At 53.2% G+C, this 23,548-nt stretch overlaps 1 protein-coding gene across 1 annotated transcript; it reads left to right on the top strand.

The window, feature by feature from the left end:
* The first annotated feature begins 6,424 nt into the window (after window positions 1-6,424).
* Window positions 6,425-22,238, top strand: Chst13 (carbohydrate sulfotransferase 13). The gene is made up of 3 exons (XM_028854448.2): window positions 6,425-6,581; window positions 15,537-15,619; window positions 20,668-22,238. Exons 1-3 carry the CDS (start codon window positions 6,485-6,487, stop codon window positions 21,508-21,510), a joined length of 1,023 nt encoding a protein of 340 aa, XP_028710281.1. The 5' UTR covers window positions 6,425-6,484; the 3' UTR covers window positions 21,511-22,238.
* Window positions 22,239-23,548: the final 1,310 nt, after the last annotated feature.

Below are 23,548 nucleotides of genomic sequence, written 5' to 3'. Positions count from 1 at the left end.
CCAGCCTCTCATTGGGTACAGAGAGGGCACAAAGGGCAGGTCATTTGGACCACTGGTTGGTAGGCAGGCTGCCTGAGTATTGCTGGGAGGAGAAGCTCCTTTAAGGGCAGGCTCAAGTTAGATGGAGTTTGGAGGGTTGGTGGGTTCTGAGGTTGAGGTTTTCTCAGTCTTAGAGGATGTCACATAGGTAGCAATGTTGGAATATGTGTCTTGATGACGGGGAGTCATGTGACATTGAACCTAGCTCAAACTCTACAGAATCGAGTCCCTTGTAACCCCCTCCCTGACATTTGAGCAGGAAGGGGTCAGATAACAGGTGTGGTAACGGCTCTCCACACCCCCAGCATCCCCTAATCATTAACAGTTCAGAGAGAAAGCCTTCCTCAGCATCCTGGCCTCGGACCAGAGGCCAAAGCTGGATGTCACTCCCCTCCTCCCAGCCAGGAAGGGCCCACCATCGAGTCTCAGTGGTCCTGGTAAGTGACCACTGCTGGCCAACCTTGTGGTCTTTGCCCTGTCCCTGTGTACACAGGTGGGTGGTGACCAACTCCTCCCTCTGCACAAAAAGGTCATGACCCAGCCTTAGGCAGAGTGGGAAGGTGACCCACTGGGTAGTTTGAGCAGTACACGAGATGGCTGAAGCCTTGCAGTGGTCCTCAGAGCTCAAGTCCCATTTCACTGATAAGGAAACTGAGGTCAGAGAGGCAAGGAGACTTCGCTCAAGTTCTGTAGTTGGTCATGAATGAAGTCCAGATTGGAGGCCCAGGACCCCACATTTGGATGGAGACACCTTTGAAGTGGCTCCTGCTCTTAAGAGTCCAGTGGACAAGACAGGGTGGGGTGAGATTTTAACAAGATGTGGTATAGCAATATGAGGAAAATAGATTGGTTTCTGAAGTCCTTGAGGCTGGGGACACCAGAGGACTCTTGCCTTTAGTGTTCTCCAACTTCCAGTTCACAAATCTTGTGGAATTCAGGGTGATGAGAGTATTTTTGATCTCAGTATTCTAGAGAGTTTGCCTTGTGGCTCCTGGACAGCCCCAGAAGTCACTTGTTTACCAGGGAAACTTTCTACTCCTGGACCCAGGGATGGGAGGGGGGAAGGTGTTGATTACTATTTGTCAATGCCATCAGTCATGACTGTGTAAAGAATCCCATGGGGTCCCTAAGGAAGGATTCAAAGGGCTCCTATCAAGACATCAGAGGCCCTTAGAGTCCCAAGAAGTCGGTGTGTGTGTGTGTGTGGGGGGGGGGGGCTGGAGGGTCTGCGCCTCTCACACCTCTCACACCTCTCACACCTCTCACACCTCTCACACCTCTCACACCTCTCACACCTCTCACACCTCTCCCCAAGCACCTTCTGCCCAGCTGACATGGGAATCCTTTGTGGTAACATGCTACCCTGATTTCAGCTGGTTCTTGACTAGTTTTCCTTCTTTTGGTGCTGGGGATGTGCTCGCCAGTCCATCTACCCTTGAGTTTCAATCTTAGGCCATTTTTAACAAATTAATTCAACCGGAGGAGTGGATCAGGCCATAGGAACCCCAATTTATAGCCAGTCAATCAAAAACCAGCTCACTGCCTTGCTGTGACTATGAGCTAAAGAGGGGCAGCTTTGGAGATGGAGCCCCCAGTGAGGTGGGGCATGTGCTCCCCGTAGACGGGGTCAGAATGCCTGTTGGTGTTTGCTGGGGAACTGGATGGTGGGGGGAGGAAACCTCACATTTGTTCCCATGTGAATGGTGTTATGCAAAGTCCGCGACTGAGAAAGGTCTTTTTCATACTGGGTCTCTAGTGCCTCCTGCTGGAGTCCTCAGCGCCCCCCTCAAGGAGGTCTCCTAGCTTCCACCTAGCGTCCTGATCTTACAGGCTCAGGTAGCTGAGCACCAACCACTTTGTGCCAGGTACAAGATGTACAAGGTACAAGATGTACCAGGTACAAGATGGCAGGGTAGGACCAAACTGAATGAGGTAGGACTCCCTTGGCAGCCTCAGCCTTGGTCCTCCCTTCTGCGAGCCTGAGCACCATGGGCCCCAACTCCAAAGCTGCACACTCTTCTCTTTGCTCATGGGTGCTGGTGCCTAGAGCCTCTTCTTCTCACATGGGTCAGCAGAAGGCTGCAGAGTTGGATAAACCCTAACTCCCTTGGCCCTTGGCCTGTGGAGGTGGGGCAGAAATAGCCTAATGAGCAGCAATCCACGTCTCTTGGCTCTAGCAGGCCTTCTCCTAGGTAACATTGTACCTGGCTGACTGGCCTCTGTTCCCTGTTTTGAGGCCCCCCAAGCAGAGACCCTCAATAATCTGTCTGTAGGGAGCCCCGCTCTCAGGAGAAAGCCAGAAACTCGGTGATATCTGATTTTTAAATGTTTGTAACCAATTCATGCATTTTTAATATTCCCCCTGAGAAGAGGGGCAGACAGCCTCAAAGTCAGCATCCTGAGTGGGATGTTCAAGACATCACCACGGGAAGACAAACGGGCACATGGGGTACCTGAGTCACCTCACAACTGCATGTGAATCTCATCCTAGAATAAGTTACTTAGTCAGAGAACAAACATTGTACACATTTTAAAGGAAGGAGGGGTTCACACAGGCTTCACACGGCACTGTGCTAGGCTCGAGCCCCGACTGTCTTGCTCACTATCTGTGTCCCACTGGGAGAGTTTCTTGGCCTCTCTAGGTCTCCATAAGTGAAAGGATGGTTGGGTCTTAGGATGCGCATCTGAAGAGATTTCTAAAACTGTGCCTGTATGGATCTGTACCTATATTTATCCCGACTATGGGTCCTCCAGCAATGCAGTCTAAAGTCTATTTGTATTAGGTATTATAAGGCACCCAGGGGTGACTGGAGGTGAATGGGAGGACTTCACAGGTTACATGCCACTCTAACAGGTAAGGACGATGAGCATCTAGGGACTGTGGTATCTGCAGGTTCCAGCACCATGGACACAAAGAGATGACCCTAACAACACTAATACGTCACAGAAGTGGGCTGGGGATGGAACGACGTCATACCTGAAGGGCCCTGAAGGTGCCCCACGTGTAATCAGCACCACATGAGATGTGGACAGTTTTCTCATTGATACCTGCGCTAAAGACCTTCATCTCCAGCGACAACTCTGACCTCTTGCTAGCCCCCCTCCCCAACCCCCCACCCCCCACCCCCCACCCCCGACCAACACAGAAGCTGAGAGGCACAACCAGCATCCAGAAATCTCAGCTGTCAGATTTGCGGTGTGTTTAGAAAAATCCACTGGAGGATCGGGGGGGGGGGGGGGCCCCATCTCTCATTTAACCCCTCCCCCGCCACTAGCACCCACCCCAGAGCCTCCTTACTGCTCATTTAATATGCAGGGACAGAATTAAATCAGGTCCTCAAATTCTCAGGCATGTCTGTGTGAGGCGGGGATCCAGTCCTGTCATTGGAACCTGGGCCAGCCTCAGTGGTTCCAGGGAGCTAAAATAAATCAGGCCAGGTCAGAGACAGGCCACACAGTCATGCAGTCATGTTCTGTGGTCCCAAGGTTCTAGGTCCCTGGGTAGGAACAGACACATATCTCATGTGTGATCATGAGCCATCAATGCGCTGCCTGGCAGGCTTCCAGATGATGGCCATCTCAGTTGCCACCTGGCTGCAGCAGCATGGGACCCCTGGGGGAAGCATACAACCGGGACCCTTCCCCAGTCCTTGATCCACGGCACTGAAGTGGTTTTTGGAGGCTACTAAATTTCAAGGCAATTTGTCACTTGGCTATAATTGACACTCACTTCAGAGTCTTTGCAGCAGGCAGAAGGAAGCTTTTCCGGGGAGCTACCAGGGACCTGGGCCTGGAGGCAGGCATCTGCACGTAGGTTCCAAGATTTCAAATCTTCCTGGTGGCTCCCAGGGGACTCCCATCTCTAGGGACAACAGTGGGCTGAGTTGTTCTCAATTTTGGTCACTAGGTGGCAGCCTAGAAGGCCAAATCACTGAAGACTGGAAGACGGTACCAGGTTCTGGGAATGAATGTCTGAGGACCCTGTGAGTCTGGGTGGTATTTGGGGCAGATAGGTATTGTGATGGGTGATCCAGAATCCTTGGGTTCTGGGATGGGAGGAAACAGGCCTTCCCTGCGGATGGGGGATCCTGAGAAGGATGTGGTTTGAGCGTGAACTGGGTTCCCACCCAGCAAGGTAGAGCCTTCATTGCTGTTTGAAGCTAAATGTAAAACTGTCATTTGTTCCATAGTTTTCATTAATAGATAACAGATCATTTCTATAAGAGGCCGCAATTAGGATTGTTGAATGCTATTATCAAGTCCTTACAGGACTTCTACTGCACCGGAGACTGTTCCAATCTCTCTGCTTCTCACTTAACCTCCGCAGCACAGTGAGGTTTAATATTATTGGACGGGGAACTGAGACCCAGCTGGCAGGTGCGACACCAGCGTGGGGTGCAGCACTCACCCTGCACACAAGGCTAAATGCTGGCTCGGCCGTGCTCTTCCTGCACACACAGGGCCAGCCGCTTGCTTGCGTTCCCTAAGAGGCTGGCTTCAGGGCAGCCAGAATCTCAGGTCAGGGGCATTCCCAGCCCACTGAGCCTACTGGATGTCTTTCTCTTCTATTTTTTATTTTGTGGCATTAGGATATAGCCCAGAGCTTCACAGTTTGGGAAAGTCCTCTATCACTAAGCCACACTCCCAACCTCCCCCCCCCTTTTTTTGGAATCTGCCAAAGACTGGACTTTACTCTGGTGTCTCTCTACAACTCAAACCCCTGTCTGCAGTGAGTTCCAAGTGCCCACTTGTGCCTGTAGCAGCTGTGGGTAACATGATGAGGCACAACAGGCCTAGTGCTCAGGAAGACACACCCGAGACCCCTTACTTCTCCTCCAGCCTGGACAAGTCCTGCAGGAACTGGGATTTGAGCAGGACCTGAAGACATGGAAGAAAGTGAGGCTACCAGGTGGGCTTGGGGGAGGGAGGGGCATTCATGACTGATCCTGGCGCGGGACAAGGACTACCATGACAGGTCCCATATGCTTGAGCTTGTGGTTCTGGCCTCTGCCATTAAGAAAAACAAGAGACACTACCTGGGAGGGGCCTGCTTTTCCCGGGTCACTCCTTGACAAGCTTCCGGGCCTTGAGAGGATGGTGGCACCCCAGAGCAAACTGTACCAGGTGGAGCCAGGCCAGAGATGGGCTCCCTCAGGTGCGCTCTGCCCTGCACACTTTTGACTGTGGGCCTGCATCGTAGTGCAGCCCACCTCCCTTCCTACCTGAAAAGTCCCTGTGGGCTCCTGGGACACTGGACAGGAGTCAGGCACTTCAGTGAGAACGGCTACAAGGAGCCTGGACTGTAAAGCACCCCGTTACTGCTTGCCTTTTCCTTTTTTAAAAAAGTTAAGATCCTGGGCCCTGAAAGATTTGTGACCCCCAACAGTTATTCGACCATTTCCTAGTAGTGAGGCCTCTCAGCCCTACAACCAAGGCACTGTCCTCATGGTTCCTGGCTGCCTTGAACTCTTCTTGGGCACCTTTGGGAAACTGAGCTTAGACTTCAGCTGATGGATCCCAAAGCACATCCTGGTCCTGATTCATGGTCTCAGTTACTGCTGTTTCAAACAGCTTGTGCAGGATGAAACTTTCTGCCCACCATCAGCGTCTGGGAAATCAACATGACTCTTGGGTATTTTTACCCACAACAGAGGGGGAGTCTTTTCCCTGGTACCGGTGCTATGCTTGGTGCAAATTCAGTCTTTAATTTGCAGGAAAGGTTGTGCTCTGATTGGTGCAGACGCTGCTTGCCACACTTCCGTTCTGAATCAGCTCATGATCACTTGTGTCGCCACGTGGAGGGTTTCTCCAACGTGGTCTTCCCCAGAATGGGAACTGAGGGGCCGCTGTGGAGAGCAGAGGCTTCGTAGGCAAGGGCAGGGGAAGTTGGGAGGAAACAAGACATTGCCAAGGGCTAAGGCTGGAGAAAGCAGGCAGAGAGGAGAAGCTACGCAGACGGTCCCAGCACCCTGGGCCTAAAAGCTGTGACATTTGCCAATATTGAGAGCCAAGAGTCCCAAAGCCTGGGGACGAAAGCTGTCACGCCCAGGGTTACAATAGCTGCCCAGTTAAAGCCCAGGGCTGAGCGTCCAGCCTGAGCACCTGGGAACCTGAGTTTCTGACCTGCAGGGCTCTGGCTCTGCCACTATGGTCCTTGAGCCTGTGGCACCTGTACCGGAGAGTTTCTTCACTCCTAATTCCCACCTGCACAGGGTAGAGGACCCTAATGACTAGTAACAAGGCTAGACGCTGCATCTCACTATCCTGGGCTCCAGCCTTACCCATTCAGCCAGCTGGAGCGAGAGCCTACCACTAGGCAGGAGCGCCAGACGCCACTCCTGGGCGGGTCCTAGGCTAAGGTCAGGACTGGGCGTGTCCTGGGGCCTTGGCCGCGCAGTGGGAGAAGGCACTGGATGACCGTCGCCTGCCACGCGCGGGGCACAGTATGGGGAGGCGCTCCTGCTGCCGACAGCGCTTCCCGGTTGTGGCAAGGCTGGGCGCTGCGCTCCTGCTTCTGTGCGCGCTCCTGCTCCTGCGTCCCGGTGAGTGCGCGTTGGCCTGGGCTTCCGCTTCTGGGGCTCCACTAGCTGGAGCGCCCCCTGGGTCGACCAGGCACCTACCCTTGTTCCCGGCGGGGTGGAAGACAGGCGCCTTCCACCCCCCCTCAGGAGTCTTCTTTCCTGTTGCTGGCTGGCGAGGTGACCATTGTCGGGGTCAGGTTGTGATGGTGGGGGAGTGCATATGGCCAGTCTAGGGGGCATGCTGTCACTGTCCCCATTCTCTGAGCCTCGGGAGTCATCTTGCGCTCCGGCCTCCTCGGGATGTCTGTCTCCATCTGAGACCCTGCTGAGTCCTTACATCCGCAGAACTGCACAGCTCTATGCTGGCCTGGAGGTACAGGGCTTACAGCCAGCCTGTACCAGCCACATACCAGTTTCCACCAGGTATATGGTCTCACTCTGAATGAGCCCAGTTCTCCTCAGATCCTCTGGAGAACAATTCACTCTACATACAGACAAAGCTGAGGACAGAGGCCAGGTGTGGAGGGGCTGGAGGAGCCTAGGCAGTGAGCTACGTTTGTGACCGTCTGCCCATCCTTATGTCTGTGTCTGTGGGGTCTGTTCACTTCCCAACAGGCTCATACCCTAGGGTAGACAGGGGCATTAGCTGGGAGTGACTCAGGGCAAGGGGAAGCGGTTTTCAGGGTGGTACTAATCTGTGGAGGGACCCAGTGGCCAAACTGGTAGATTGGAGGTCACTCAGCAAGCTCAACTTGCTTCAGTCCCCTGCCGGGGCCCCAGCAGTCTCTCTATGGAATAGGTGCTGACTCCATCCTTACAGGGCTTTTGGAGGGGCTTCAATGTTACAGTAGATGGTGCTCGGCCCCCAGTCCTTCCGCCATATTGGCTTCATCCTTAGGGATCCCTGGGATGGAGGCCAGGGCTGGGCTGGGGGGTACAGTGAACAGAACTGTGGAGGTCTAAGGAGCAGCCACCAGGTCCATGGCCACTCACTCTGCCAGTTGACAACCTCTCCATGACCAGATACAAGTGGCCGTGCCTGGACCCCTCCGGAAGTCCCCCTGGAGGAAGCCTCCCTCCCCTTACCGAGGACCCGTAGGTGAATGGCTAGCCCTGCATAGGTTTGTCCTCATGTCTAAAGTGTCCCTTGCCACAGTGTGGTCCCAGTGTCTGCTCTTGCCACAGCCTCTGTCCACCCTGTCATTCATTGTAGACAAATGTTTACCCAGTCCTGAGCCGTGGTGGCTCAGGTCCCTCAGTGCTCAGCCACTGCTGTGGGGGATGAGAGGGTAGATGAGAGTCTGGGGACTGTCTGCAGAGGAGCGTGTGTCTTGGTAGCCCGCAGTGTGCGTTGAGACACATCTGTTCTGCTACCTCCCTCCAGTCGGGTCTGAGAAAATAAGAAACAACCACTGGCCCGGGCCCGCTCCTTGCCCACAGAATCTGGAGGGGAGGGGTGTGAATGTGGGGAGGTAAAGTGTAAGCATGGTTAGAGAAGGGGTCTCCTGCTCCCCCCTCCCCACTTTGCTCAGGTGGGGCTGCCGTCTACATCTGTCACCCCCAGGCTGGCCCTGTGCTGTCTGGCCTGGGAAGTCCTCATAGTCTGAGACGGGTCTCTGAGCTTCCTCAGCTGCTCTCCCTACCTCCCAGTCTCTAGATGCTCACACCCCACTGTATTAGGTTTTCAGCCGCTAACTCTTCAGTCTTGGGCCCACAAGAGCCAACCCCACCTCACAGTTAGCTCTCAGAGTTAGCTCTCCACTCTCTTCCGGGGAGAAATGTGTGCTTATGGCAGGCACTGGCTGAGAGGCAGTGGGAAGGTCTGGTCTGGGTGCAGGGGGGCAGGGTCCCACTGTCCCAGGTCTCAGGGGGGACATGCCCCTGTTTTTCCAGCCACCAGCCAAGTCTGAGTCATCAGGGGCTCATGGGAAGAAATTTATGGGTGAATGAGGGCTTAGGACCCAGGAGAATCCAATGCCACATCCCAGCTGAGAGACCAAGCAGGGTCTTGTCCCTTCCTGCTCCAGGGAATGAGATGTCACTGTCACCATCTGCTGGGCAATGAGGGTTACAGATTATGCCTGGGTTCTAGCTGCTCTGGGGAATCTCACTGGTCTCTTTCTAGTGGGGAGCCCATTCTGGTCCCCCTGCCCCAGGATCTGCTGCCAACACTGGCTCAGAGCCCAGGGTCAGAGAGAAGATAGCATGGTGGAATGGGACAGCTGCCTAAGACACCTCTGTCCCCAGCATGCCACCCTTCCCTCTGGGGTCCCAGTTATGGTGACACTGCCATCCCCAGGGCCCCCTTCTGTCCTTTGTTCCCTTGGCCTAGGCCTGGTTCCTGGGCTCCCCTGCTGCTCACACCTCGAAACACATGTCTGCTGAACCTGCTGCCACTGAGTGTCTGTCCCACCTCTTAGAGTTGCATTTTGACACTAAAACCCAGGTCTCCATGTCACCTGCTCTTAGACACACCCTGAGGGGTGGGGCTAGGGTGCTTTGATCTGCCAACTGGGAGAGCAGAGGAGTCTCAGGACCCCTTGGCCTAAATGCCAGGCTGGTTAGCAAAAGGAGAGGATGTGGCTGTTGGGAGGAGCTCACAAGAGCCTCACCAGGTCCAGCTGGAGTCCAGAGCTCAGCAGACTCTGGGGGAAATGCTCTCTGATAGGCCAGTCAGCTCAAGTAGGAGCAGGGAGGCAACTGCCATCATGGGGGAAGAAGTGACTTTTTTAAGATGACAGTTGGGGGGACAGGATTTGAGTCCTAGAGCCCAGAGTCAGGAGACGGGGTACACTGGGAGACAGGACAGCTGCCCCCACACCGCCACCCCCACAGGGGCTCTGTGGCAGCCCCCGTGCTGATCCTAGGATGTCGTATGGCTTTGCTCCTATGCCATCCTTACCTGGGATGGGGATTTGGGCTTATTCTTTTTAACTTTACAAAGCAAAGATAGTTGGAGTAGTGTAGCTAGAGTTTTCCTGCCTGGCCCACAGTCAGGACAAATCTTTGTCACCCGCCAGTCCCACAGCCGCTCAGACCCAACCAAGTAAACACAGAGACTTATCTTGTTTACAAACTGTATGGCCGTGGCAGGCTTCTTGCTAACTGTTCTTATAGAGTAAATTAATCCATTTCCATAAATCTATACCTTGCCACGTGGCTTACTGGTGTCTCCACATGCTGCTTGTCATGGTGGCAGCTGGCAGTGACTCCCTCCTCCTTCCTGTTCTTTCTTTTCTCCTGTTAGTCCCGCCTATACTTCCTGCCTGGCCACTGGCCAATCAGTGTTTTATTTATTGACCAATCAGAGTAATTTGACATACAGACCATCCCACAGCACTTCCCCTTTTCTTTTTTAAAAAGGAAAGTTTTGACTTTTACACATCTCCAAAGCCAGTTTGGTATATTTGGGAATTTGGGCGTAGCTTCTCTTACTACTTCCTGCTAGAGGGGGGCGCGGTATCTAATGGGAACACAAAGAAAATTTTAGGATTATGGAATAGTCCGTGAGGCTGTATTGTCTGAGCCAGTTGCCTTGAATCCAATCTGGACGTTGAATTATCTGGGTGTCATCGGAGACCTTTCAGGGGGTCTTGGCTAGTCAAACCTAATGTATCTTAATCTGGAACAAATCCATAGCCTCTGGCTTTCTGTGGGAATAAAAGCAGAGCCTCCTTTCCAAAACAACATATCCTTACATCCAAATTTTGAAGTCAAGGTACCTTTAAAATATACATATTGGCTTAACTCAACAGCTACAAATATCAAAGAGAACATAATCTAGATTCTCTGTGTGGTAGCCATTTTTACGTGGCTTATTTTTTATATTACCTTGAGCCTATTGCTTTAAACTGTAGCCTTCTAATACTGAAACTGTGCTGTGGCTGCTGGCTCTGCCCACCTCAGCTTCTCAACATGGCAGTGGTACGTTTTCTGCCAGCTCTAGGAGCCATCAACTCTCAGAAATAGTGGGTCTATGCTTCTATCAAAACAGCGTGTAGCCCAAAAACCTTTTTTTTTTGTACTAGCAAAGGCTAAATCCACCACGCAGCTTAATATGCCACTTGCAGAGGCCTCATTCCCACCATACTACAGGTCCAGCGCACACGCCAGGAACCCGCCATAGTAGCTCAAACACGCCACAGGCTGCCGCTAGCTTGAATGAGACAACTAAGAACTGTTTTTAGCTCCGTTTTAGAATCTTTTTACTCAGGTTTTAAGTGGAAACTCTTGCCAACACGTTGGGTGCCATTTGTAGCTAGAGTCTTCCTGCCTTGCCCACAGTCAGGACAAATCTTTGTCAGAGTAGATTGAAAGAAGCATAGAAATTGATTAGATGGGAAACTGAATAAACTGGTTAGGTTTTTTGTTTGTTTTTATGTCAATTTGACACAACTAAGGGTCATCTGGGAAGAGAAAAACCCCAGCTGAGAAAATGCCTCCATCAGACTAGCTGGTAGGCAAGTCTGTGGGAGCACTTTCTTGATTAATGATTGATATGGGAGGGCCCAAAGCACTGTGCACAGTGCCACCCCTGGGCAGATGGTCCTGGATGTATAAGAAAGCATGCTGAGCAGGCCATGGGGAGCAAGTCAGTAAACTGTTTCTCCCTGGTTTCTCCTCTAGTCCGACTCACTAGGCTCCTGCTTGAGTGACTTCCCTCAGTGATGGAATAAAGCCTTCCCTCCCCGAGTTGCTTTTGATCATGGTGTTTTATCATAGCAACTGGAGGCAAATTAGGACCGAAATAAGTACTGAGAGTGGGGTTTGAATCCATGTGGACATAGGTCCATTGGAGGGGTAGAAGGCCTGTGCATGAGGTGCAGTGCTGGGCTGGTCCACAGGTCCTGAAAAGTGGTGGGCAGAAGCCAGGGAGGTGCTGTAAGCGGGAGCCCAGCTTTCAACTTCGAATGGGTTTGAATGGCAGGTTAGGAGGTGAGATGTTCTCCAGTCTTTAAATAGACTGGGTGAGGTCTAAGTATTACAGGAAAACAACACAGTTCCCTTACTGACAGAACTGACTTCCAGAGGGGTTATCCCCGACACAGGTCAGCTGATTCCATCAGTAGCAAGCACTGTGAACAAATTAAAAGGATGCTGACTTAGCCTGGGATTTAGTTAAGGTTCCTATGACTGTGATAAATAGCATGACCAAAAGAGAGAGAGTTTATTTCAACTTACAGGTCTGTTACAGTCCATCCTCAAAGGAACTCAGGGCAGGAACCTGGAGGCAGGAGCTGAAGCAGAGGGTGGGAAGGGATGCTGCTAACTGGCTTGCTCACCATGGCTTGCTCAGCTAGCTTTCTTAGTGCACTCAGGACCACCAGCCCAGGGACGGCACTGCCCACAGTGAGCTGGGTCCTTCCACATCAATCATTTGAAAATGCACTGTGGGCCAATCTGGTGGGGGAATTTTCTCAACTGAAGCTTCTTCTTCCCAAGTGACTTCAGCTTGTGTCTACTTGACAGGAAGCTATCCCATGGAGTGACTGAAGAGGTTTTCTGCCACATTCAGTGGGAGCATGGTCAGTGAGAGGCTTCTACCCTGGGCAGGACCTGGACTCTGATGTGAGATAAACCAGTAGCAAGGGTCACCCCTACCCCGGGCGCAGGACTGGAGACTGAAGTGGGGTTCCTTCATGCTAGGCAAATGTTATGTGCTCTACCATTGAGCTGTATTCATAGCTTCCTAGTCCTTCCTCTTTTTTTTTCCTGTTTTTGTTTGTTTGTTTGTTTGTTTTGTTTTTCGAGACAGAGTTTCTCTGTGTAACAGCCCTGGGTCTCCTGGAACGCGCTCTGTAGACCAGGCTGTCCTCAAACTCACACAGATCTGCCTGCCTCTGCCTCCCAAGTGCTGGGATTAAAGGCGTGCGCCACCCCCTAACCCCCCCCCCCCCCCGACTCTCAGACTCTCAATTTCAACTTTTTGATCCAGGGTTTCAATATTTGCCTAGGGTAGCTGGGTAGTCTAAGCTGTACTTAAGCTTGTGATCCCCCTGTCTCAGCCTTCTAAGTAGCTGGGATCATAGGCTTGCACCACACAGTGGGGCTGCTGTATGGATTTTGAGATGACCCACGTGGGATAAGCAGTAGGTTGTTAAACAGTTTCCCGTTGCCCCTGAGCAGGGATGGGAGCCGGGAGGGCTGGCAGTTCAGAGGCAACTTTGACCTGGTGATGGCTGCTCAGATAGGAATTTCCTCACAGCAGCCGGCTTGTAAAAGTCAGTGAATTCTCTCTTCAGGGCAATCACAGGAAACAATGCTCCTGACACTGGATTGCAGGGCTCCCTGAAAGCATGGGGGGGAGGTGTGTGTCTGAGTGGGGCCAGCAGACCGGAGGCTCTGACCTCGCTACCGCTGGTGCTGGTGGTGGTTTGTCTTGCAACATGGCAGTGAGAACTTATTAACCAGGATGTGGCTGTTGCAATGTGCCCTGGGCTGGACTTACCCCCCACTCCACCCCCACCCCCCAAAGCAACCTGCCCTACCCTGCCTGGGGCCCGGGGCTTCCTGCTGGAAGTGGGGGATGACGACTGAGGTCAGCTTTCTTGGAGTTTTCTGTGGTGTTTCAGCCCACAGGTTCCTGCAAGGGTGTGTCCTGCTATATTTCACCCTCTGTGACCTTGTGTGCCCTGTTCCTTTCCACGATGGTGGGCACTTCCTTTCTAAAACAGAGCTTGGGCAATCTTGTGGACCCCTAGGATGTGCAGGATGAGCTGGAGCCTGCCAAGCAGAAGCCGGGGCCTTAGCAGTGCAGACACGGGAACCTGAGGTGTGTCCTGTCTTTGGAGCCAGTAGCCCTGAGGTTTGGGCCTTGTCACTGCCAGTTTCCCTGTCTAATGCGTGGGAAAGTAACAGTTTCCACCTGACAGGACACGGGTCAGCTTCACACAGCACAGTTACACAGTGCCCTGTGTCCCCTGCCCAGCGTCTCCAGGGCCCCACCTTGGTGCTGACACAGGATCCTGGGCAAAGCCCTCTGCTGAGGCCTATGGCACTTTCTCCAGGATTTCCTTCCACCCTTCAGGGACACCGAGTCCACCCCAAGCTGGGCACTGAAAGTTCCGGTGGGCCTCACATGGGTGTCTTGAGCTGAGGAGGCGGCCTGCCTGGACAATCAGCATGTTCCTGCTTGTCAGAGGCCCGTTTTCCATTCCACAGGCCTGCTCTGGTCTCTTTCCAAAGTGTCATTGCATCCAGGCACTCTGCCTGCATGCCACTTTCTCCCAGCCGCAGTCCAGGGCTGTCCCCATCTATCTCCTGGTGGTGACACTCCTTCCTTCCTCCTCTTCCCCTTCTCTCTCCCTCTCTAAGGCAGGGGGGTTGTTGGCTTCCCTGCTGCTTGGGGTTGGGGAAGTCTTAGTTCTGCTGAGGCCCCTCCTTGGCTATACGAACCTGCTGCCTCCTCTCCATTCGGTTCTGTGTCTTGGGGAGGGGAGGGGAGGGGAGGGGAGGGGAGGGAGTACAGCTGGGAGCAGGTCAAACAAGGATGGGGTGAAGGTGCTGGGGCTCCAGTGTGGCCCTGTTTGAAGCTAGCCTCAGTGGTCCTCAGTGGGCTGGACCCATGGACGCACACCACACCACACACACACACACACACACACACACACACACACACACACACACACACACCTTCTACAGCCAGCCTGTCCTTGCCAGGCCTGGAGCCCTGAGCTCTTCATTGGCAGGGTGGAGATAGCCTGGCCCTGTAATCTGTGACCACAGCTATTCTGGGAAACCCTGAGGCCTGTCCTCCACCACAGACCTTTGGCATCTGCTGTGGGACCCACTCTTAGACAGCTGTGGTCTGGCCAGGAAATGGAAGGCCTTGGGCAAGGAGTGGCTTCTGGAAGGCCAGGAACCTCCAAAGAGGGCTGTGGGTCAGATGGCTGTGTTGTGGTCCCTCCAGGCTGTTCTTCCTACCCTGCCCACAGACCTAGAGGGAACTACGATCCCCCAGTTGCTTAGTGAGGCTCTAAAAGACCCCTTCACTACGTGGCCTAGAGTGACACCTCTAACCTGAAGAACTGTGAGGACACTTCTTCCCTGGTGTCGAGAGATGTCACTCTGGCATGCTGCAACCCTGCTCAGACTCCTGATGCCAGTTGCTGTATTTAGCAACAGCTTATAATTAGCGGTGCCTGCCTATCCTGGCAGTTTATTCTCTGATGAAGGTGCTGTTCTATCAAAAAGGCAGCAGGATCAGAGATCCTTCCCTGGATAGAGTCTGGAGAAGTTCAAGGGCTGGGTCCATGGGCATCCTCAAGACAGGTTTCTTGCACGAGCCCTGGTCCAAGTGGCCCCACTTATTTTAGGTACATACATACATGGCCTGGGGTGTACAGACAGGACACTTAAGGACACTGAAGACTGCAAGATAAAAACATAGAGAGTGTCCCTGTCCAGTTCTGGAAACGGGTAAAGCTACATTTATCAGGAGTCGCATCCACACCTTGGGGCATGCCCATGCTTCCAAGGGCTTTCATGGCGCCTCATGTGGCCTGGTGCCCTGCAGCCTGGCTGTGCCACCACCCATCCGTTCTGGATGCTCACAATTCAGATCTATGGGCTGGGCAGCCATCAGACTTGTGAACCCCTAGGACTCAGCAGAAGTGGCTGGTGGGGGGCAGGCTAGGGGCAGTGGTGTTGGTGGTTAGGGGCTGTGGGGGGGTTAGGGGTGGTGGGGAGGTGGCGCTGAGACAGAATGAGAAGAATTGGATAGGGCTGGATGCTCTTCCCAGAGGGTAGGCAGGCTCTTTTCCTCTTATCCCCTATACTTTCCAGTGTTGAGGGTAGGGCATGAGGGTGGGAATGACCCCAAGGACACTGCCCACCCCCTACCCAATCCCCCGGGAGGAAGAGAAGACACAGGAAGAAAAGCAGGCACACAAGTGGGTTAAATGTGTCCTAGGGGTGCTGGCCAAACCACGCCTTGACCAAAGCCAGCGCTGATCTCTCTCTCCTTGTGCCCTTCAGCATTTGAAAACAAAGCCCCGGGCTCTAGCTGGTTTGGAGGAGTGAGGAAGAGTCCCCTACAGCTGTTACATGACCTGGACCAGGTAAGTGGCTGGGATGCCCTCTTACATCCTGGATAGGAAGCCACAGTCTCCTGCATACCTCCTATCGGGCTCTGTCCAGTATGAGCCATGGGGCTTCCTGTGTAGCCTGGAAGTCCAATTTTCCTGTTCATCATCCCCCTCACCACACCCAAGACATGTGCTTGTTCTGTGGTATGTATTGCAGATACAGGGAAGTAAAACAGCCCCATGTCTGTCCCAGGGGACCAGCGAACAGCAGACGGTCATTAAGCTATGCCTGTTCCAGGAGTTCAAGTAGATGGTTGTTAAGCTCCCAAATTTTAGTAATGTGGCCTAACAGGGGAATGTTCAGAGGACACACACACACACACACACACACACACACACACACACACACGATCATCTCCAAGCAGGTGGAGAAGTGGCCCCACTGAGACCGCACCCAGCCTCCTACATGCTCTCACACACCCAACAGCACAAGCACTCCTTGGCTCAGGGTGGCGTTAGCTCCCAAGGAACCCAGCCTGCTTAAATATTGCTAAGTCAAAACGCTCCTTACGTCTGGGACCCTGGATGCACAGCCACCTGGCCACACAGGACACTGTAGATGAGGCTGACCCCCTAGTGATGGTGTGTGATGGTGTGTGATGGTGTGTGTGTGTGTGTGTGTGTGTGTAGGTGTGGGTGTGTGTGTGTGTGGGGTCAGACTCCATCCTCTCCTACAGGGAGAGATCTATACAAAGTGTCACTCAAGCCCAGGACAAAGTCTGTATTCAAAACTAGCTTCAGCTCCTTCTGAATGCCACCATCATAAAGTTTTTTTAAACCTAAATCATACAAGTATGACTGACTGAATACCACTAGAAGACCCCATACCTGGCTCAGCCCAACAAACACACAGACAGTATGTATTGGCACCTACTGTATGCAGCCATTCTTGTACCAGGCTTTTTCTTTTTGGGCCACCAACTAGTTCCCAAATCATGACATGGAGACTTACTAGTTTTGAATGCTCGGCCTAGCTTAGGCTCGTTTCTGGCTAGTTCTTTTAACTTAAATTGACCCGTTTCTCTTTATCTAGCTTTTGCACCAGGGCTTTTGACTTTTCTTTCCTTCTGCATGTCTTACTTCCACTGCTTCTTGTGTCTAGCTGGATGGCGACTGATTGGCTTCTTGCCCAGGGCATGTCCTCCTTTTCTTCTTCTTTTCTCTCGTTTCTCTTCTGTCTCCTCTCTCCTATTTATTCTCTGCCTGCCCACCCCGCCTACCCCTCTCCTGCCTAGGTATTTGCTGTTCAGCTTTTTATTAGACCAATCAGGCGCCTTAGGCAGACAAGGTGGAAAAAAATGCAACACATGTTTTCATAATTAAACACACATCCTTACATGTTAAACAAATGCAGCATAAACAAACATAACACATCTTTTTCCAGTTAAAATAATATTCCACAGCAATTCTCTTGTGCTGAGATTTAGTGGCAAACAGCTGGGCACATTCTCTTGTGCTGAGATTTAGTGGCAGACAGCTGGACTGGGGTCCTGCCCTCACAGTGCAGACAGCACAGCCGGGTAGGACACAGTCTGAACAGCATTTACACGTCCATGTTGTGCTCTGAGGGAACAGTGGGGATGACAGGGAACTACCCAAGGGGATTTTGTTAGAGATGGGGAGAAGCTGCTCCCCAAGAGAGGGGCTTGTAGTGAGACCTGAAGAGGAAAATGTGAGCACCACAGACAGAGGGAACAGCTAGGCCCACAGCCTTAGAGAGAGGAGGGCAGAGAGGTGGTCTGTGGTGAGCTTGGGAGGCAGGCAGTATTCCATTGGGCCAAAACAGGCAAGGGCAATGGGGAGCCATGGAGGATTTTAAGCAGGGGCAGCAGGGCCAGAAGTTTCCCCTGCGGGGAATGGTGGAGCTGCATAGGGGATGTCTGCTGAACCTAGCCACCCCTTGGGTTGCAGATAAGGAAGTCTTGGTTCAAAGAGAATGTCTGGCTCACTCCTGGTTGCACACTGAGCAGGTGCAGGACAGACTCCCAGAGGGTCCCAGATTCCATTAGCTCTGCAGCCTTCTTCAGAGGGACCGATGGGTCCTCACAGTCCCAGGATCCAGGGATGTTGGAGTCAAATCCTTTGAGGCCATAGGCCTTGCCTCTGGAGAAATGCCAGCAAAAGAAATGTCAGGGGACAAGGACTGATCTTGTGCCATGCACCCACCCACTTATACAAACCATAAAATAAGGCTGGGCCACAGTCATGTCCGTTTACTGATAGGGAATTGAAGCAAAGGGGCTGAGGACCTGCAGAAGTCATGGAGCTCGTAAACACTTGAGTCAGCTGGGCGACTGGGAAGCTCACTGGGAGGGAGAAGAGCTGTAGTGCAGGGCGTGGCTCCAGCTGTTGAGTTCCTCCAGCCCCACGTGTAAGAGCCAGCCTCCCCCACAAAGTGCCATGACCTCGGGCAGCTCACTTCTCCCACACCTGGGTTTTGCCATCTGCAGAGGGGACCGTATTGACTGTCACAGCATTCACAAGTCCGTAAACATCAGCAGTGTTGACAGAAAGGCCGGCAGCCCCATGGGACAGCAGTGGCAGATTGCCCTCTGTCATCCTCTGAGTGTTGACTCCTGTTAACAGATTCGCAGCCCCATGACTACATGGTAACTGCCATCCTCACAGAAGAGGATCCCAGGATGGGGGTGGGTGGTTAACGGTTTGAGTGCTCCCCCCCATGCCCTCTTGCTTTGTATCCTAAGGAAAAGTCTTTCCCACAAGCAGCTGGCCAGCTTCCCTACATCTCCTTGGTCACAGTCAGACCACATGCCTACCCTAGACTCATCCCTTTGTGATGGTGTGAGGCTGCATGGCTGGTTCTTCTGAGGCTAGGCATAGATCCCAACTCAGTTAATGAGGAGGGAGGTGAGCTAAGGAATAGATGGCTGGCCTTCTTCCACAAGGATGCCCTAGGCTGTGAGGAGGTTGAGGGCAGCCTGGCCTAAGACACTCCCGATAGCAAGAACAGGATCTTCTCAGAGCCTACAGACCCTATGGCCATGGCTGAACTTGGCATGGTGACAAAGAATGGTGTAAGTTCAGTGCAGCACAGGTCTCCTCAGCGAGGCCCTGGTCTTCCCCAGATGGGGCTGGGCCTTGTGTGGGCTTCCAGGCAAGATCAAGGATGTGCATTGTAACGAATCTTTTTCTGTCCTGCCAGGCAGCTCCCAAATAATGACACCAAGCCTCCTTATTGGTTATGAAAGCTCAGCTACTTTCTAACTAGCTCTTAAAACTTAAATTAGCCCGTTTATATTAATCTGTGTTCTATCACGTGATGTTACCTCTCTTCCATCTTGCACCTTTTTTCCTCCCCCATGTCTCCTGTGTGCCTAGATTCCTCCTCCTCTTCTCCTCTTTCCCTGGAAATCCCACCTATATCTCCTGCCTGGCTATTGGCTGTTCAGCTTTTTATTACACCAATCACAGAAATACCCCTTCACACAGTGTACAAACATCCCACCTCAGTGCATTTTAACTCTTCCAAAATGTCAGTTCCTGGAATTCAAGTTGTGTGTCTCTGCTTGTCCACCTCTCCGCTTTAGCTCTCCTTTGGAACTACCACAAGCAGGATGACTGACGTAGGACCCCCACATTACATCAGCACCCCCACATTACATCAGCGACTCCCTACCTCCTACTCCAAAGCCCATCCCAGCCTGTGGATTCTGAGGCTCTATCAGCACTTAAAGGAAAAGAAAAAGTGCCCCTCCACCCATCCTTTCTGAAACACTTTGTTTTCTTCTCTCCCTCATAAAACACAAAGGTCAATTCCCTTAATGAATCATGGACTTCTGCAGAATACCTTTAAAAGCCTCAGAAACACGTATGTGCATAGAGGCACATGCCCATATACTTCCATGCCACCAATATCCAAGCTGGGTCTCTACTATTTCTGCTTCTGCTATGGCCTCTGAGCTGGAAATATTCTGAAGGCCTTTAACTTTCTGAGAAATAACTCAGCATAAATTCACTCTTTTGAAATGGCTGATTCAGTGGTTTTCATATTTTACAAGGTTCTGTGACCTCATCACCACTGTCTAATTCCAGAACACTTGTGATCCCAAGAGAGACTATGATTATATCAGTGGTCATTCCTCTTCCTTCTCTTCTAGCCCCTGACAACCACTAATCCATTTCCTGTCTGTAGATTACCCGTTCTGATCATCCCATACAAGATAGACAAATGCTTTCCTGACAAAGCACTGCGATTACAAGTTGCTGGTGGTGGGCTGGAGAGATGGCTCGGCTTTAAGAGCGCTCACTGCCCTTGTAGAGAACTCAGGTTCCATTCCCAGCACCCACATGGTGGCTCGGTCCTATTTGTAATTCCAGTTCCAGGGGATCCAATGCCCTCTTCTGGCCACTTTGGGCACTGCATGCACGCAACACACAAATGTACATGATAGCAAAATGCCCATACACATAAAATGAAAAAACTTTGCTGGGGTAAAATAAATCAAGCTCCAAATAAATGTATCCATTCATTAATACAGAATCAGTAAATTTATTTAACCACTGCACACATAAAAGCCCACATCCTACTGCAGCTGCCAAGGGATGACCATGATTCAAGGCTAGCCAGGGCACAGCCTTCCTGTTGTCCTTGCCAGAGTTGGTGAATTGGGGGAGGACACAATGAGGCAGCAAGAATTAAACCCACAGCAGAGGACAGATGGTCTACGTGTGCCTGCGTTTATATGCTGTGCGCCCGGCCCTCGGCCATCCTTCTTTATCCAGTTTACCCAGTCCCGTAAATACTCATTCTCAGCAATCCTAGTGTACACGCAGTACCCAGCACTGGTTCTTCACATCCTCCCCCGTGTCTGCAGTTAGACTGCATTTCCTCCGATTCTAGGGCAGATTCTGACCCCAGACCACGCAGAGACGGGGGTCACTGGGGTTCCAGTTTCCAGAGGGGGAAATCCCTTGCCTGAGTCCCTGGGCCCAACCTCGGCCCAGAGCCTGCTGCACTCTGACGATTGGCCCTGCCTGCCTCCGTCCCTTGCCGCCTGCAGGGTGGTCGGCCCTCCTTGATGGCCAAGGTGCACCAGCAGCGGCGCGAGCTGCTACAGCGGGCCTGCAGCCGCCACACACGACGCCAGCGCCTGCTGCAGCCGGAGGACCTGCGGCACGTGCTGGTGGACGACGCACACGGGCTGCTGTACTGCTACGTGCCCAAGGTGGCCTGCACCAACTGGAAGCGCGTGCTGCTGGCGCTGCGCGGCCGTGGGGACCCGGGCTCAATCCCCGCGCACGAGGCGCATGCGCCTGGCCTGCTGCCCTCGCTGGCGGACTTTGCGCCGGCCGAGGTCAACCGGAGGCTGCGGGACTACCTGGCCTTTCTCTTCGTGCGCGAGCCCTTCGAGCGCCTGGCCTCGGCCTACCGCAACAAGCTGGCGCGGCCACACAGCGCGGCCTTCCAGCGGCGCTACGGCACGCGCATCGTGCGCCGCCTCCGCCCGCACGCGCAGCCCGACGCGCTGGCCCGCGGCCACGACGTGCGCTTCGCCGAGTTCCTGGCCTACCTGCTGGACCCGCGCACGCGCCGCCACGAGCCCTTCAATGAACACTGGGAGCGCGCGCACGCGCTCTGCCACCCGTGCCTAGTGCGCTATGACGTGGTGGGCAAGTTCGAGACGCTGGCGGATGACGCGGCCTTTGTGCTGGACCTGGTGGGCGAGCCGGGCCTGCGCTTCCCGGCTCCACCGCCGAGGTCAGAGAAGGACCCCACGCGTGACCAGGCCCGGCGCCTCTTCCAGGACATCAGCCCCTTCTACCAGCGCCGCCTCTTTGACCTCTATAAGATGGACTTTCTGCTCTTCAACTACTCCGCCCCCGCCTACCTGCGGCTGCAGTAGGGGCGGTGGGTGCCTTGAGAAGGACCTGTGACTGCTGTGACCAAGAGGCCACCAGCAGGTCTGGAATGGACCTGGTAGTGTGGATTGGAGAACCCTTGGCACACCTTCCTTATTGGGCCTGACTAAGATCCTGGGCACAGGCCACACTCACACCGACTGGGTTGGGCACAGCTTGCCTCAGGCGACTGTCTGGGCCTTTTGTGCCTTTGGTTTGATGCATGTCTCTTCTTCCTGATGCAGGTGGCAGGCTTCTCTCCACGACCCAGGGTTTTTTGTTTTGTTTTGTTTTGGTTTGGTTTTTTTGTTTGTTTGTTTGTTTTTTTGTTTTGGTGTTGGTGTTGGTGTTGTTTTGGTTATGAGAGGTCATTTTCGGTCATGTCTACACAGAGTCTGTCCATGGTGCTACAAGACAGAATGCCAGGGTTTGGTTCATTGTAGCCTGAGGCCCTGCCCTAGCCAGCCTCGGGAGGTCCTGTCCGCAGGCACTGCTTAGGCATCACCGTGAACTGTCAGCTGCCTTGGCAGTCACAGGATGGTAGAGCAGTGCCATTCCATCTCTACCTGGCTGGTCCACTTTTGATCTCATTGCACGATTTTGGGGTCTTCCCCTGTGTCATCGGAGGCCAGGATGTGATATGGTGGCAGTTTTTCCAGCATGACTGCTGGGGAGCTGGCCTGGTCATGTTTGTTTTTGTTTGTTTGAATAAATATGTTTTGTTACATTTTCACTTCGCGGGGGTTTCTCTGCCTCATTGGACCATTTACCTGCCAGATCTTGGGCAACTCACTGTGTCTCTGAACGCGTTTCTTCTGCTGCTGAGTGGCACAAGAATGCAGGGTGGCAGGCAGATCAGAGGAAAGTGGTCATGGAGCCTAGGTCACATCCAGAGCAGCCCATAGGTGGTGATGGTGATGGTGGTGGTGGTGGTGGTGGTGTGGTGGTGGTGGTGGTGGTGGTGATGGTGGTGGTGATGGTAATGGTGGTCACAAGAGGGCTGCTGGAATTATAGAGCCGCCAAGAATAACCCAGGGGAGCAGAAATGGTAGAGGAGACAAGGGGTGGTAGAGAGAGGACCAAGAGCTATGGCTGAAGAAAAATGCCTGGGAAGCTATGAGGGTGGAGTCACTTACTGTAAGGAGGAGCAAAGGATTCTGACATCCAGTACCTGTGAAGAAGCTGTGAGGCGGCAGGCATTGCCTGCAGCCATCTGCTGCTGGTGCCAGAGCTGAGGGTTACAGCAACCGCCTAGTGATGGGCTGCTGGTTCAAGCTCAGGGAAATGGTCCCCCAGCCTGAGCACCTGGAGTCCGGAGTCTCTGACTTCTACGGCCTGGAGCAACACGCCCCTGGCTCTCAGGGTTTAAGCTGCAGCCTCTGGCTGTGCCAGTCCAGCCCCTGGGCCTCAGGCACTCAGGGTTGGGACTGCCAGCACTGCAGAGTGTCTCTCCTCATCCACACAGAGTTCTATCTAGTGAAGAAGGACCTCAGGCAGCTGACTGAGAGCAGGCCAAGTCAAACCCCAATCTGTGGGGCGCAGAGGGGTCCTGAGATCTGCCTGCTCGGGTCCCTCACCCTTGGCCTTTGTTTGTGCTGGGTTCTCCCTCACAGGAACTTGCCTGAGGCCTTCAGAGCACCTGCCTGTGTGAGCAGCCACAGGCCTGCGCAGGACCCTTGCCTCCATGGATCTTGAAAGACGCTGCCGCTGCTCCTGGCTCTGTGAATCCATGCCCCAAGCCTGCCCTTCTCCCCACTGGAGGACTGTGGAGAGCCCAGGGCCTGGTGTCTTTCCCAGAAACCCAAGACCAAAGCTCTGCCCCTCTAGCCAAAGTGTGAAGTGAGAGGCTGGGTCCTATGGTCACACCAGTCATCACCCACCCTCTCTTCTAGGTACATCCTGGCCCTCACACTGTAACAGTTCACTGAGTTCTCAGCTGTTTCGCGCCTGTTTCCGTATCACTGGCCTTGGTTCCCAAGCTCAACTCAGCTTCCACAGAGCCCCTGATGGAACCTGTTTGCTGAAGCTGACATCCAACTATAA

Source organism: Peromyscus leucopus, chromosome 3 (assembly GCF_004664715.2).
Source record: "Peromyscus leucopus breed LL Stock chromosome 3, UCI_PerLeu_2.1, whole genome shotgun sequence".
In the NCBI taxonomy this organism is placed as follows: Eukaryota; Metazoa; Chordata; class Mammalia; order Rodentia; family Cricetidae; genus Peromyscus; species Peromyscus leucopus.
The sequence above is the reverse complement of the archived record's forward strand: the minus strand, read 5'-3'. Positions and strand labels throughout refer to the sequence as shown.